The sequence below is a fragment of the Mastigoproctus giganteus genome, chromosome 12, assembly GCF_048544385.1.
Source record: "Mastigoproctus giganteus isolate SK-2022 chromosome 12, ASM4854438v1, whole genome shotgun sequence".
NCBI lineage: Eukaryota > Metazoa > Arthropoda > Arachnida > Uropygi > Thelyphonidae > Mastigoproctus > Mastigoproctus giganteus.
This window is the reverse complement of record NC_143586.1, coordinates 48,589,832-48,603,327: the sequence shown is the minus strand read 5'-3', so window position 1 is coordinate 48,603,327 and position 13,496 is coordinate 48,589,832. Positions and strand designations below refer to the sequence as shown.

The following is a 13,496-nucleotide window of genomic DNA, read 5'->3' as shown; positions in this document are numbered from 1 at the left end:
TACGCCATGCGAGAAATATATTTCTTTTCATAGTTACCACTTGCTTCTTTTGCCACGTTGAATTTTATCTAATGATTCTAACTTTGCATAAAAATCAGATGTGAAAATTGGGCCATTGTCATTTGCAGATGATACTGTTCTATTAAATGCATCACATAAGATCTTCAAGAATAGAATCTCTGGTTAAAGTAAAGGTTGTGGAAAATTTTGTATGAAAATTGATTAACACACAACTTATGGAAGTTGGGAAAGACAAGAAAGATTAAACTAAATAACAAAAATTTGGAGCAAGTTAATAAATATTTTGTAGGTCTTTAATGGAAGACGGGAGATTAGGCATGCAAATAAATAGTAGAATAAGTAAAGCAGGAAGTTTCAGAACAAATTTACTTGTGGGTGGGGGAGTAAAGAAGTTAGAGAGAGAGAGAAAGAAGAAATTAGCTGTTTATAACACAGTTTTTAAGCCTACTTTAACCACTGGAGCTGGTCGACAAATGAGAACTAAAGGGATCCATCATAAATTAGAGATGGAAGTAGTGGCAAGATCATAATACAGATGAAGAAATATGAAAAACTATTGGGTCAACAGATATGCAATCATAGTTAAATGAAGCAAACATAAAATGGTATGAATATGTAGAAAGGAGATTTGATATACAATTATTTCAAGAAAAAATTGATAGTAATAGGCCCAGAGACAGATGAAGGGGGGCGGGGTGGATTGGTGGTATCAAGAAATATTAGAAAAAAAGAGGGTTTGCTCTGGTTAGGGTTAAAAATAGCACAGAAGAAAATGGGTAGAAGGCTTGATAGTCCGGAAACACTGATTTACACTATTGTAATGACCTCTACACCCACTAGGAATAACAATTTGATGACAGTGATGTGGATTCTGATTTCAGAACATGTTGTACTTGTACTTTTCACTTTGTTTATCTTTAGTATTAGCAGTGGTAAATGATGTTAAGGGAGCAAGTTGATCCAACGTCCCAAAAAAAAAAAAAAAAAAAAAGTACCATTATCTGTTCATTCCCTCTAATAATTTGTATAATCCTTAAATTATTCGAACATTGCACTTCCATAGCACTAGTGGAAGTTTGTCTCTTTTTACTCTGGCTGAAAAAAAATTTTCACACGTTTTGCAGCAATCTTTTTTTTTTTTTTTTTTTTTTTTTTATTTAAATTTATATTCCATTATATGTATCTTTGAAGCAAGAGTAAGTATTCCATCAGCATTTAGAGTGCTACATCCATTTAAAACCTAAACACTGCATTCAGTCTCCTTGCAGGTGCCTAGTTTGTCTTATATTGTCTGTGGTATTATTTTCATTTAATACAGTCATCAGTTGTGTGGTGAAAGTTGTTGTTCTTGTGGTATTTTCTGACAAGTGCTACTTAGGCCATAATGCACCTCCCAAATTAATTGAGTCACTTATGAGAACTGCGTGGGGAGCAGTTAGAAACGGTCATATATTTAAATTTGTTTTAAATAAAGAAAGAATTTTGAAAGATTTACTTTTTTACCTATGATGCTATTGAGAGACAGGTTGTTGTAGATCTGAAATGAAACTGAAAGACGTTCGTCGGGCATTGTTGAACAAGCTACATTCAAGGATTGTGTGTTTTACTGTAAATGGTTGCAAGCTGCAGAGGATCATTTCCTGTAAGCAGGTAGAGATGTATGAGGTGGGTATGACCTATTTGGGATTACTTCTTTTCTATTTTTACAAAGGCTAGATGTCCATACTTGTTTTAGTTCAAATAGCTTGTTATTTGATTGCATTTTCCACAGAAGTGTCCATTGTTCCATACTTCTCCGTACATTGGCTGCAATCAGAATATGGGACTATATTTTTTGTTGAAGCTATGATGAAGGGATGCTTTGCAGCATTATCTGCATGTTCATTTCCTGAAATACCACTGTGAGCACCTTGAAAGAGAAATGTGAATTTATTTAGTGACTAATTTACTTGCCAAAATGTGAAAAAATATTATGCTGTAATGATGGAATCAACTGTTACATCCCAATTGGAGAGGTTTGGTTTTGAATCTCAGCATCATAAACTGAAGGAATTTCTAAAGGCCTCTTCAGTTGGTTATAGTTAGCTAAACTCGAAGGAAGTAGCTCACTCTGCACATGAATCATTCCGTTTTTTTCAGCATGCACAGTGTAAAATTGTTCTATGAACACATACTTGTACATATGATGCCCAGTGGCATATTGTGATCTGAGTTGATAATGGCTAGTTAATTTTCAAAAGTTGGACAGTTTTTGGCTTTTCATTAGCAGCAGCTCACTTAACCCAGAGATATTCATTTGGATCAGAAAACTTGGTGGAATGTTGTTAATAGAATTGTATGAAGCAGCGTTGCCATGGAGTAATTATCCAGGGTTTATAGTAGATGTTTGTATTTTGGTTCCATGCATGACAACCAATTATGCAAACTACATAAAATGGGCCCATATAAAACTGTTCCTTAGTTTTCACACCTGGATGTATGGGGATATGGACATAGTTAGTGCAAGGTTGGTTAGTTAGTTAGTTTTTTGGGTAAATAAACTTGTTTGATCATAGTGTCATTTTTATGCACTTATACAGCTCTGTGTCTGTATAAGTGTGTATATCCATATTGATTCACTTGTGTGAACTATAACTCAGGGGTGCGAGTACATAGTGTACTGCCCAGTGTGCATAATTAATGATGCCTTACAAGCTTGCTCCTGTGGGGAAAAAATTTAGTTACCTTTTACACAGGCAACGTTCTTCTACACCCTCATCTCTAATTACCTCTTCTTTCTGCTAGTCCAAACAGATGACACAGTCAGCATTCATTCACAGTTCAGTTCAACCACCAAGTGAAATTTCTCAATCTCCCAATGCCTTTTTTGTTTCGAGTCACCGTATTTAAAAAAAAAAAATTAATATTTTGTTTTGGATTTTTATTATTTTAAAGGGTGATGAATCTTGGTAGTTTATGGTTCATTTATTATATAGAATTACTTGCAATATATGTTATCCTGTTTGAGTATTTGACAGAGTTTTGAGTTGAATTTCTTTTGCTCTCTTTCACTATTATGAATAACTGAGAGGGACTTTTTTTTTTTTTTTTTTTTTTCATGGTTGAAATAGTAAAACAAGAGTTTTAAATAGAATTATTGAGTAATTATATTTTTCAGATTGCTTTTATAAAGTAGCTGTTAAATAATAGAAGTCCAGCATGCAGTTTGCAAAAACACTATTACAATACAAATTTATGATTAATGTTAGTAGTTTGGGTTGAATATGGTAAAAATACAGGTTCAAAAATTAAGGTGGGGAGGCATTATAATGTAGTGACCTTGGTGAAATTATGCTTTTGTAAGATCTTTTTGCCTTTACATTCAGTTTTCTGTGTTTGTCATAATTTAAGTGTTGGTTAATTGATGCATTTATGACTGAACGATTTAAAGATATGATGTACACTTTTATGTATAATGTCAATTTTCTTAAAGCACATTGAACAGTGTAATCAGTATTTGTATTTATAGAAGTTAGATACTGTAACTCCATATTAAGGTATATAGCTACTTTCTGTGCCTGTAGAAAATACTCTAAAAAAATAAATATGCTTGTGTAGAACCCCAGTCTCTATAATAGAACCCCAACTTCTATAACTAGAAAATCCCCATATGCAGATGGCATGATATGCAAATATTTTTTTCCCATAAATGGAAGGGTTACATTATATCTTAGAAAGAACAGTATAAATGACAAAGAATAGCATTGGTCATCAGGTAGAAATTAAAAACTACATCTGTATAGATAATTTAAGGAGATTTGTATTAAAAGGTAAATTTAGTCCAATTACGGAGGATGCAGAAAGGTCAGGGAATGACCACCGCATATCCCCGGAGCAATATGGCCTTAGTTGCTAATGCTCCTAACAACCAAATAACAAACAAACAAACATAAACTTAGTAGTAATGGTGAAAGGCTACTAGATTTTAGTAAATCATGCACTCTTAATTACACAGTATTACAGAATAAAAATAGCTAGAATTGTATGTGGATGGAACATAAAAGAAACCAAGAAGAGCATAATGGACTATACTGTTACAGAAAAGGATCTTGAGCAGCTTGCTGATGATACAAAAATATATAGAGATTTTAGATTGCAAAGTAATAGTCATCTTGTACCGAAGAAATTAAAAATCAATGCCAAAAATAAATATTAAAACTTTTAAGATAGTAAAAAATAAACTCTGATTTTGAAAGTAACAGTTGTCGTGTATTGCCAAAATAAGTATAAAAATGTTGAAGTGGTAAAAAAAAACTTGGAAAATTCTCAGATTTGCTAACGAGCATTAAATATAGAAACCTTACTGGCACCGATGTTAACATGCCTTTAGATGAAGAATGGCAAGAAAATTAAGAGAACTTGATCTGTCAAAGAAGTGTGGGGAAGGTAAAGACAAGAAATTCAGAATGCCATGGTGTTTTCAGAAAGTTGAGACAGAGAAAAAAAGAGAAAGTACTATAATAAGAAATTTTTGGTGAGTGAAGCTAATAAGTCATTACTGGAATATTAAAAAAATGCAAGAGAGCTAAGAAAAGGGCTAAAAAATCTTATATATAAATAACAAATTCAATATATAAAGGGGAGGAAACAGCTGAATGTGGAAATTACAGAGGGACTTTGCTGCTTAGTGGACCAAATAAAATTAATACAGGTATTTATAGAAGAGGTGTAGGAGTGTTGTTGACTTACCTTGGAGAAACAGTCATAGGGATGTCAGGATCAAGTATTTTCACTAGTACAAATTATTAAAAAAACATGCACACATGAAAATATAACAAGAACCTGTAATTAGCTTTTGTTAGTCTTGATAAAGGATACAAATACCTGACTGTTCTTCAGATTTTAGGAATAATGATGCAGCAAGGAGTTAAGTCCAGGAAACTTAACTTTTTTTTTTTTTTATTATTATTATTATTCATTTATTTTTTTTATTTGTAAAATGAAATCAGTTCTTTTTTTTTTTTTTTTTTTTTTCCCAAAGTATTATTCTCTAAATCAGTTTTACAATGTATCCACTTCAAAAAATATGATTTTTACAGTATTTAGAGACATTACTTCCATTTTGGCTTCTCAATTTTTCATATACAGTAAACTCCCATTATAGTGCTTTCATATGAACCAGCCCCAAAAAGCATAAGCGAAAACTGCCTTTTGTGTGTGGGGGGGGGGGTGCTGTTTTTCACATTTGTTTTGGTAGATACTTTGAAATTTTTATGGAGCAATGGTTGATGTGCAAAGTCAAAGGCCTACACAAGTGTTTTAATCAGCAGTGCTATATACGTTAAAAAATGCATGCTGCTTCGTAGAAAACGACCGTGATACCAGAAGAAAAGAGCGTGAAAAGTATGCAAGTACTATAAGCAGAAGCATTATGATGGGAGTTTACTGTATAAAGTATAATTAACAAAAAACAATACTTATCAATTAATTGTATATCATAAGGAATATACATTTTATCAAAAAATTTTCAGTTTGTCCAGATCTTTCCACAGCCCACAGATTGGAAAATGTTGCTGTGCATGATGATGCAGTATTTTTGGTTTTAATTCGGATTTACTGTATATTCCAGTGTATTGGTTTACTTATATGCAAAGTATAAAATCTTAAGCTTGAATTAAAACCAATATACTGGGTGGTTAAAAAATAAGTTTTCCTATTCAGGAGGCCCTAGTGTCAAAACAGTTAAGAGTTGGTGCTGTGAAAATTGGTGGGTATGTTGTTTAGGATGTGAGGAAGTAATTTGTAGAAGACAAAAATTGGTTCAAATTTCTGGCACCATGGGGGAAAGCAGTGCTGCGTGTATCTAAAAGTTGTCATTTGTCTTCAAGACATGCTGCTTATGCAAATGACATCCTGTTAGATAAAAGCGGAAAGGCCAACACTGCAGTCCATAACCATTATGGCTCTTACAAAAAAGGAATGTGCTCTTTTAGTAAAACTGTTCTACTGGAATAATAGTAGCGCTAATGCAGCACTGTATGAATATTGGAAACTTAAAGGTTTGCGTAGAGGACCTTTGATGTCAGTGGGGATTCGAAAACTAGTGAAAAAATTTGAAGCAACTGTTAGGTGCAATTCCAGGCAGGGAAAAACCACATCAGAATGGAGGTAGTGGATGAAGTGGCAGTTGCAATGGTCAGAATGTGATACACTATCAGTCAGTAGTGCCAGAGGTGTGTCAAGAGACTTGAACCTTCCTTAGTCTACTGTACTTAAAGTGCTTTGAATAATTTTATGCTGGTTCCCGTACAAGATTCGCATAGTGCAAGAACCAAAGTCTTGTGATCAGCAACAATGAATAGACTTTGCTCTGATTTCTGGCTCTTGTGGAACTTGACGATACATGGATGGCTGTGACAGGTGCCAAAATTGAAATAAGCCTGGAAATGGAACTAAAAGTATTTAATATATAAAATCTTTTATTTTTTTAATATTTGTGTAATAAGCAGAAATTGAACGTACACAATTTGAAATTTCGTGTTACGGTTTTTTGAATTGGAAAGTGGAAAAGGCTAAGCCTTTTTTTTTTTTTTTTTTTCCCAATAACTAAAAAATGGGCACCTGTCGAGTACCTGCCACTATTTTTGCTACAAACAGAAATGCTATCATCAATGATGCCAGGTTACATTTCCAATAAAAATTTGATTATGAAATTGAGAAAAAGAATATTTGTTTTTATTTCTTAAATCTCTTCCTTTATAGTTATAATTTTTAGAAACCAACTTAACATGTGCAGTTTATTAATGTTATTAATAAAGACATTAATGTTCTTTATCTTATCAAGAATATAATTATTTTTTTTATTATTTTAGGAGGGGATGCCTCCCGTGGACCTCCCAGTGGACCAGGATATGGAGATGGGTATGATGAATATGGTCGGGCTAGTAGACCTGACCCCTATGGCCTTCCTAGTGATCCTTACAACACATCAGACAGGTCACTTGTCTTATAAAAGTTCAGCACTATTTTATTTTAACTAAAACAGTCTTCTGAGTTCCCACTTCATAATATTTGCTAAAATGGTTGTCAGCAGAAAAAGGCTTTTCAAAATACTGATTGGACTTCTCCTGAAATTCAGATACTGCATTCATCAGAGGGATATTTTCTGATTATTTTTAACTGTCTTAATTTCATTGTCATATTAAATGCTATAACAAGTAATATTGATATTTTTAGCAGAAGTAACATATAAAACATGTAATGGTCTAATTTTAAAAAAGACATACAACAGAGGTTGGCAACTTTTTGGGAGGGGGGTGCTACATTCACTTTGGTTTCAGGTTTATATACATAAAGTACACATTATTTTGTAAAAATGGATAATTGGCATGAGTAGAGTTTTTAAAATGCAGATATGGTTTTTACTTTGAAATTAATTGAAATACAAGCATACATGTCTATCTGTGCAGACTTCTATGGTAGTGCCTTGTCAGAATGAATAAATCATCTCATTGTGGCATAGTCTTGTTTCACCTGAGTCACAGGTAGCTGACTCCTGGCATACATCATATATTGCTTAAATTTTTGCTATTTGAGTCTTCAATCAGTTACCTTATTTGTTTGAACAACTTTACTTTCATTTTAAAAATATTTCTGTTCTTGTTAGGAAATTAATTCTCACAAAGATTGTGGAAATGATATGCAAATTATTTTTGTATAAAGTTCTTCCCCCCCCCCCCCCCTTCCATTTTTTGAAGGTTTCCCAGTAAAGTGAAAACATTTTTAGGAATTTTAAATTTTGTGCACCTTTGTTCTTGGTACAGGTGGGCATTCTTTCAGTACATTTTTTTACTTTTGAGGAACAACCTTTTGTTGAATGGTTGCTATGTACAAAAATGTCATTAATGAAGTTTTCAGAGATTAAACAAAGATTTATAATTTTTGGAAAGCTTTTTACATAATTAATATACTATGAAATTTTTGTTTCTGTTAACAATATCATATAAAGAATTTTATATTCCTATCATATAAAGTTCATATAAAAGATTATCTTTTATATGAACTTACATGAAAGCACATGTGTGATACAAAATTATTTTAATTTTGTCTCAACTTTTGATCAGTTTTATCTATTAAAACTGTGATTAATCAAGTACTGGAAACTAAAATGTTTACCTCATGGGATAGTTACAGAGTGATTTAAAAGTACTAAAGCCCACAATGGCTACAACTAGTTAATTTGCAATAGTACTGCAGATAATGATTTCAGAGGTTGAGACTGCATATAAGAAAGCACTGGCTAATAGAACAAAGAATGGGGACAAGGAATTTTTCATGTATGTGAATACAAGGAATAAAAAAGCAAATCAGTTCGGACCCTGTGCACTGGGTGTGGGAAAGTCTTGGACAACCTAGCTGATGTTGCAGATGAATTGAACAGGTACTTTGCATCTGTCTTTACTGAAGTAAGACCCTTCATGCTGAGAAGAGGCTGGGTCATATGAAATGAGTGATTTCGGAATCACAGATGACTTTTTATTAGAAAAACTTTTGAGCATGGAAGCAAGTAAGGCTCCTGGAGTTGATGTCATATACCAAGTAATTTTGAGGGAAGCTGCCAGGGAGTGTATTGTACTATTGAGGTTAATTATGTGGGCATCTTTAGACTTGGGAGAGATTCCTTTGGATTGGAGAAGTGCCATGTATCACCAATACAGAAAGATGGTTCCAAGAGCAAAGTTCGTAACTACGGACCAGGTAGTCTGACTTCGATGGCGGGAAAAAACCTTAGAGGAAAGGCTGATAGATTGCCATAGATAGATATGGCTTTCTGAATAATGCACAGCATTGTTTTGTTAAGGCAAAATCATTTTTAACTAACTTAGTAGGCTATTTTGACTGTTACTCATGAGCTGGAAGTAGGAAATAATTTTGATGAATTTACTTGGATTTTAGCAAGACATTTGACTCAGTCCCTCATGAGAGGTTACTATATAAACTGAAACATGTTGGATTGCTGGAAAAATTCTAAGGTGGATGGCTGCAGAACAGAAGGCAGAGTTTTGATTAATGGATTGGTGTAAGGTCTGAAGTGGGTCCCCCAAGGATTGGTTCTTGGACCACTGTTGTTTCATAAACAACATTGACAATGGGATGGAAGTCTGATATCAAAATTTGCAGACATCAGCGATCAGTATCAAGCAGTGTTCCTTCAAGATGACTTGAACAAACCACAAGAATGGTCAGAAAAGTGGCGGCTATGTTTTAATGCAGGAAAATGCAAGTTTTTGCACAAGGGGAATGCAGCTGAGGGAGAAAAAAAACATTGAGCTACTTCAAGGGTCAGTCCAAATTCACCACGGCAACTCACGTGGTGAAATGAGCAAGAGAACAAAACATACAAGGAAAGACTCCGATATAGGCTATAGAGCTTGGCAGCCAGGATCCTCAGAGGTGGCCTGAGAGGGGTTAGTAAAAATGAACGAATATTGGGTTTTATATTCCCACTTTTACTATGCAAAACTATAATACATAATGGGGGGGGCACCTTTACATGGTAAGAATGTAGCAGCTACATTTGTAAGCACAAAAGATACTTGCTGTGGAAAATACTTCAGATACAAGGTGTTACCCAAAAGTTCCCAAATTTTATTTATAAAATAAATTACTCACCCTGGGTTTTATTTGCCACCATCACCTTTGAAGTAGTCCCCTTAAGAGCATAAACACTGATCCCGTGATTTGAATGCGTCCTGAAAGTCAGTGTTCGGCACCGCCTGCAATTTGGTTTGGGTATCCTCTATGCTGTCAAATCTCTCCCTTCAACTTGGTTTTCATTCTTGGGAAGAAAGTCACAAGGAACTAAGTCTGGAGAATAAGGAGGTGGGGACAATTTTCACTTCGGATGCCAAAAACTGCACCACAACAGGAGATGTGTGGCCCCCCGGCACATTGTCATGATGAAGGATCCGGTTTTAGTGTGCCACTTCTCTGGACATTTCCTCCTGACGGCTTCCCTTAACCACCTCAGGATGTCACAATAGAACTTTGCATTGATGATCTGGCCAGGAGTGACAAATTCCTTATGGATAATCCCATCAATATCCAAAAAAAAGATCAGCATGGACTTCACATTGCTCCTCACTTGTCTGACTTTCTTCGGTCGGGGTGGAGATGGGCTCTTCCACTGGGATGGTTGTCGCTTGGTTTCTGGGTCATACCCAATTCTTGTCACCAGTGATGACCGTAGAAAGGAAGTTTTGATCACTCCTGGCCCTTTTTCCTCAATATCTCTGGCAACTTACATGTGATGCTGCTTTTGGTCTTCACTTAGTAACCATGGCACAAACTTTGCCACAATCCTTCTTGTGTTCAACTCTGCTGACACGTGCCGTACAATAGTCCCACAAATGTGGATGATCTGCCTGAGGTCTTCATGGATCACCACCCAAACTTTTGCAACATTTTCTGGAGTGGTGCTCATGATGGGTGTCCTGAGCAGTTGTCATCAACCGACATTCAATTCAACCATTTTTAAAACAGTTAAACCTAAGAAGTTTCAACTTCTTATGTGTTTCTGCTGCTGCTGTATCGTTAAGAAGGAAATAAAACAATGCAAATGCATTGCTCTCTCACATCAGCCATCACAAACTATGCGAAACAAGCTGCCATAGAACTGGACATAGATATTCAATGACTATCCAGCCCGACACCATGTGGCACACTGATTTACAAAGGTGCATGCAGTGTTACCTAGTGCCACAAGTCCATACTAGATGTAGTTCCTATGCAACATTCAAATTTCAGTAACATTTGGGTAGCACCTCGTATAATGCCATATGTAAACAAAAAGGAAAAGAAAAATGCATGGAGAAAAGTCTTTCAGATTGTAAGGGTATTCTGAATGTTTTTCCTCTATAAAGTAATTTCTCTTTGTCTGACTTCATTTCCATTCATGTTTTTCAGTAATAGATTATACATATTGAAAACTTCCTTGAAAAATTATAATTTTCCTGAACACTTAATTTTCATTAAGTGTTTAGTGAATTGTACAAAATTGCATCTTGGGTACAAAAATTAATTTTTCTTTTTTTTTTTTTTTTTTTTTTTAATTCACCAAGTGAGCCACTTGTGATAAAATTTAGATCCATGTCTAGAATATACAGTTTTACCAGTGTTATGCTAATGCCTAATGGCTTGTTTACCTCGGTTCTCATCTTTTATAGTTGATTCACTTTTATGCCAGAATTTAAAATTGGGTTTATAACTAAGTGAATCTTATTACTGGTAAAATTTGTGATAATCTGAAACTTAACTTTCTTTTGATTTGAGTAGACTTGCATAATTTTTGGCATGGCAAATTGTATTAATGATCTTCAGTTTATTTCATTACTCTGAATATAAAACATTGATATTTGTGTTACAGCTATGATGGTTATAATGGTCGACCAGAACGAGGGCCAGGTTATGGTCCTGTAAGTGGTGCCATTCCTCCTGGAGGTCCTCAGCAAGGCTCAGTTATGATGGTGTATGGTCTCAATCATGAAATTGTTAATGCAGATAGACTTTTCAATGTATTTTGTTTGTATGGGAACATTGTCAGGGTAAGCAACTTTGCCGTTTATCAATTTCTTAGTTATATATAGTAACACTTGGATAAGTCAAAGGTTGGGAGGGCATCAAAATTATTTTGAATTTAACTAAGGATATGAAATGAGCATGGGATCTCTAACTAGGAGTTATTTTGTGAGCATGATCTCTGTTGGAAATACAGTATTAGCAAAGAAATACTTAATTTTTGTTATTAAATGAAAGCAACAAAACTCAGTATGTCCTACATGATTGATCAATTTCAAAATAATGAGAGGAATTGCCTCATTATATGCATGTAGGACGTTTCTTCACTAACTCTCTCTCCTTGAATTTAAGCTAATATTTAAATAACAAAAAGAATTATACCCTCAGAGGCAAACCATTAGTGATCCAATGTACTCTGCATTCGTGGTCCGAGAGCTCTAAACCAGTCACCAAAATACATCAGAACGACAATGAGTGGAAGAAGGTGTCTATAAATTAAAAATTGATACAAATAACTTTCGAAAATCCTAAAAACTTATTTGAGTAATCCTAAAACCTTATTTAAATAAGTTTTTAGGATTTTCGAAAGTTATTGGATCACTAATGGTTTGCTCAGAGGGTAGAATTCATTTCGTTATTTTAATATTCATTGAAATTCACAAAGATAGTTAGTGAAGAAACGTCATACAGGCATATATTGAGGTAATTCCACTCATTATTTTGAAAATTAATTTTTGTTATAAATTGTTGCCTGTTTTAGATTGCACTTAAGTTTGTGGTTGGTGATTATACACTTGCTGTCCAAAAATTGGAAACCTTTATTCAGTATCTAGTAGGGCCACCTTTTTTTTTCAGAATTACAGTCCGTGCATGTCGTGGCATGGATTCCACTAGGTGTCTGAGGGATTGCTAGCTCCAGGTTTGACCATTTTACCAAAAAGATATTTGTCAGCTGCTAAATTGTGGTCAGCAAAGAACTGTGAAGCCTAACTGCCCTTTCCAGCATATCTCAATATATTCTCAGTTGTTTTCAGATCTGGTTAATTAGGTGGCCAGGGTAGATATTAAATGTTCGGAATGTTCCTCGAACCATTCAGATACAATTTTTGCATTGTTGCAAAAATGAAGCATTGCAGTGCGAAGTTGATCTGATGTTGACAGAAAGATATTCATTGGAGGTAATACAACCTTCTAGTGGTATGAGAAGATCCAGTCTAACAGAACATACCCCGTACCATGAGATTCACACTGCATGTTTGCCCTACCATTGTTATCGGAAAAATGGTGTAAATTAAAACTTGTCAGACCATATGATCTTTTTTCACTGTTCCACAGTCCAGTCTTAGCTCTGTCAGTGCCACTTCTTTAAATGGGTTGGAAAATGGGTCTTTCTTTGCCTAAATGAATTTTTCAGTCCATTACTGGGCACTGGACTTCTATTCTGATGCTCAATTCACTTTAAATTCCTATGGGTCTTCTCTTAATACCAACTTTCTGCTATATTTCTCCCTTTTAGAGCTGTATTCTCCTTTTGTCTTCCACTCATTGTATACTTTGAGCACCTTTCTGAAAATCTGAAAGATCACCTGCCTTCCCCATAACTTGGAAGAAGCAGCCCCAGGACAGTGTATAGCAGGCCTGGGCAAACTTTTTGGCTGAAGGGCCACATTAGAAATTCACAAAGAAGGCCGGGCCGCACGTAAATTCCTATTTTTAGATATACATATATTATTTGTTATCATGAAGAAGAAATACAACAAAAAATTATTCTCTAACAACCAAGAATTTAATGAGATGAATGGAACTGTTTTACATCTTTTACCATTTTTTTAATTTCGGGTGTTAATTTTGTAGTTGAGATTCTTAAAACTGCTTGTAAATGTTCATCGGTGATGCTTGATCGTAAACAATTTTTATTT

At 34.6% G+C, this 13,496-nt stretch overlaps 1 protein-coding gene across 4 annotated transcripts in view; it reads left to right on the top strand.

Moving 5' to 3' along the window:
- The window catches only part of LOC150077026 (heterogeneous nuclear ribonucleoprotein L-like), a 127,610-nt gene that overhangs the window by 79,382 nt on the left and 34,732 nt on the right, over positions 1-13,496 (top strand). For 2 of the 4 annotated variants that reach the window (XM_090386429.1, XM_090386426.1), the window contains 2 exons: positions 6,873-6,921; positions 11,426-11,603. In XM_090386429.1, coding sequence (XP_090242555.1) covers positions 6,873-6,921; positions 11,426-11,603 — 227 coding nt within the window. Of the gene's footprint in view, positions 1-6,872; positions 6,997-11,425; positions 11,604-13,496 lie in introns of all 4 variants that reach the window. The other 2 variants (XM_090386427.1, XM_090386425.1) reach the window with 1 other exon arrangement.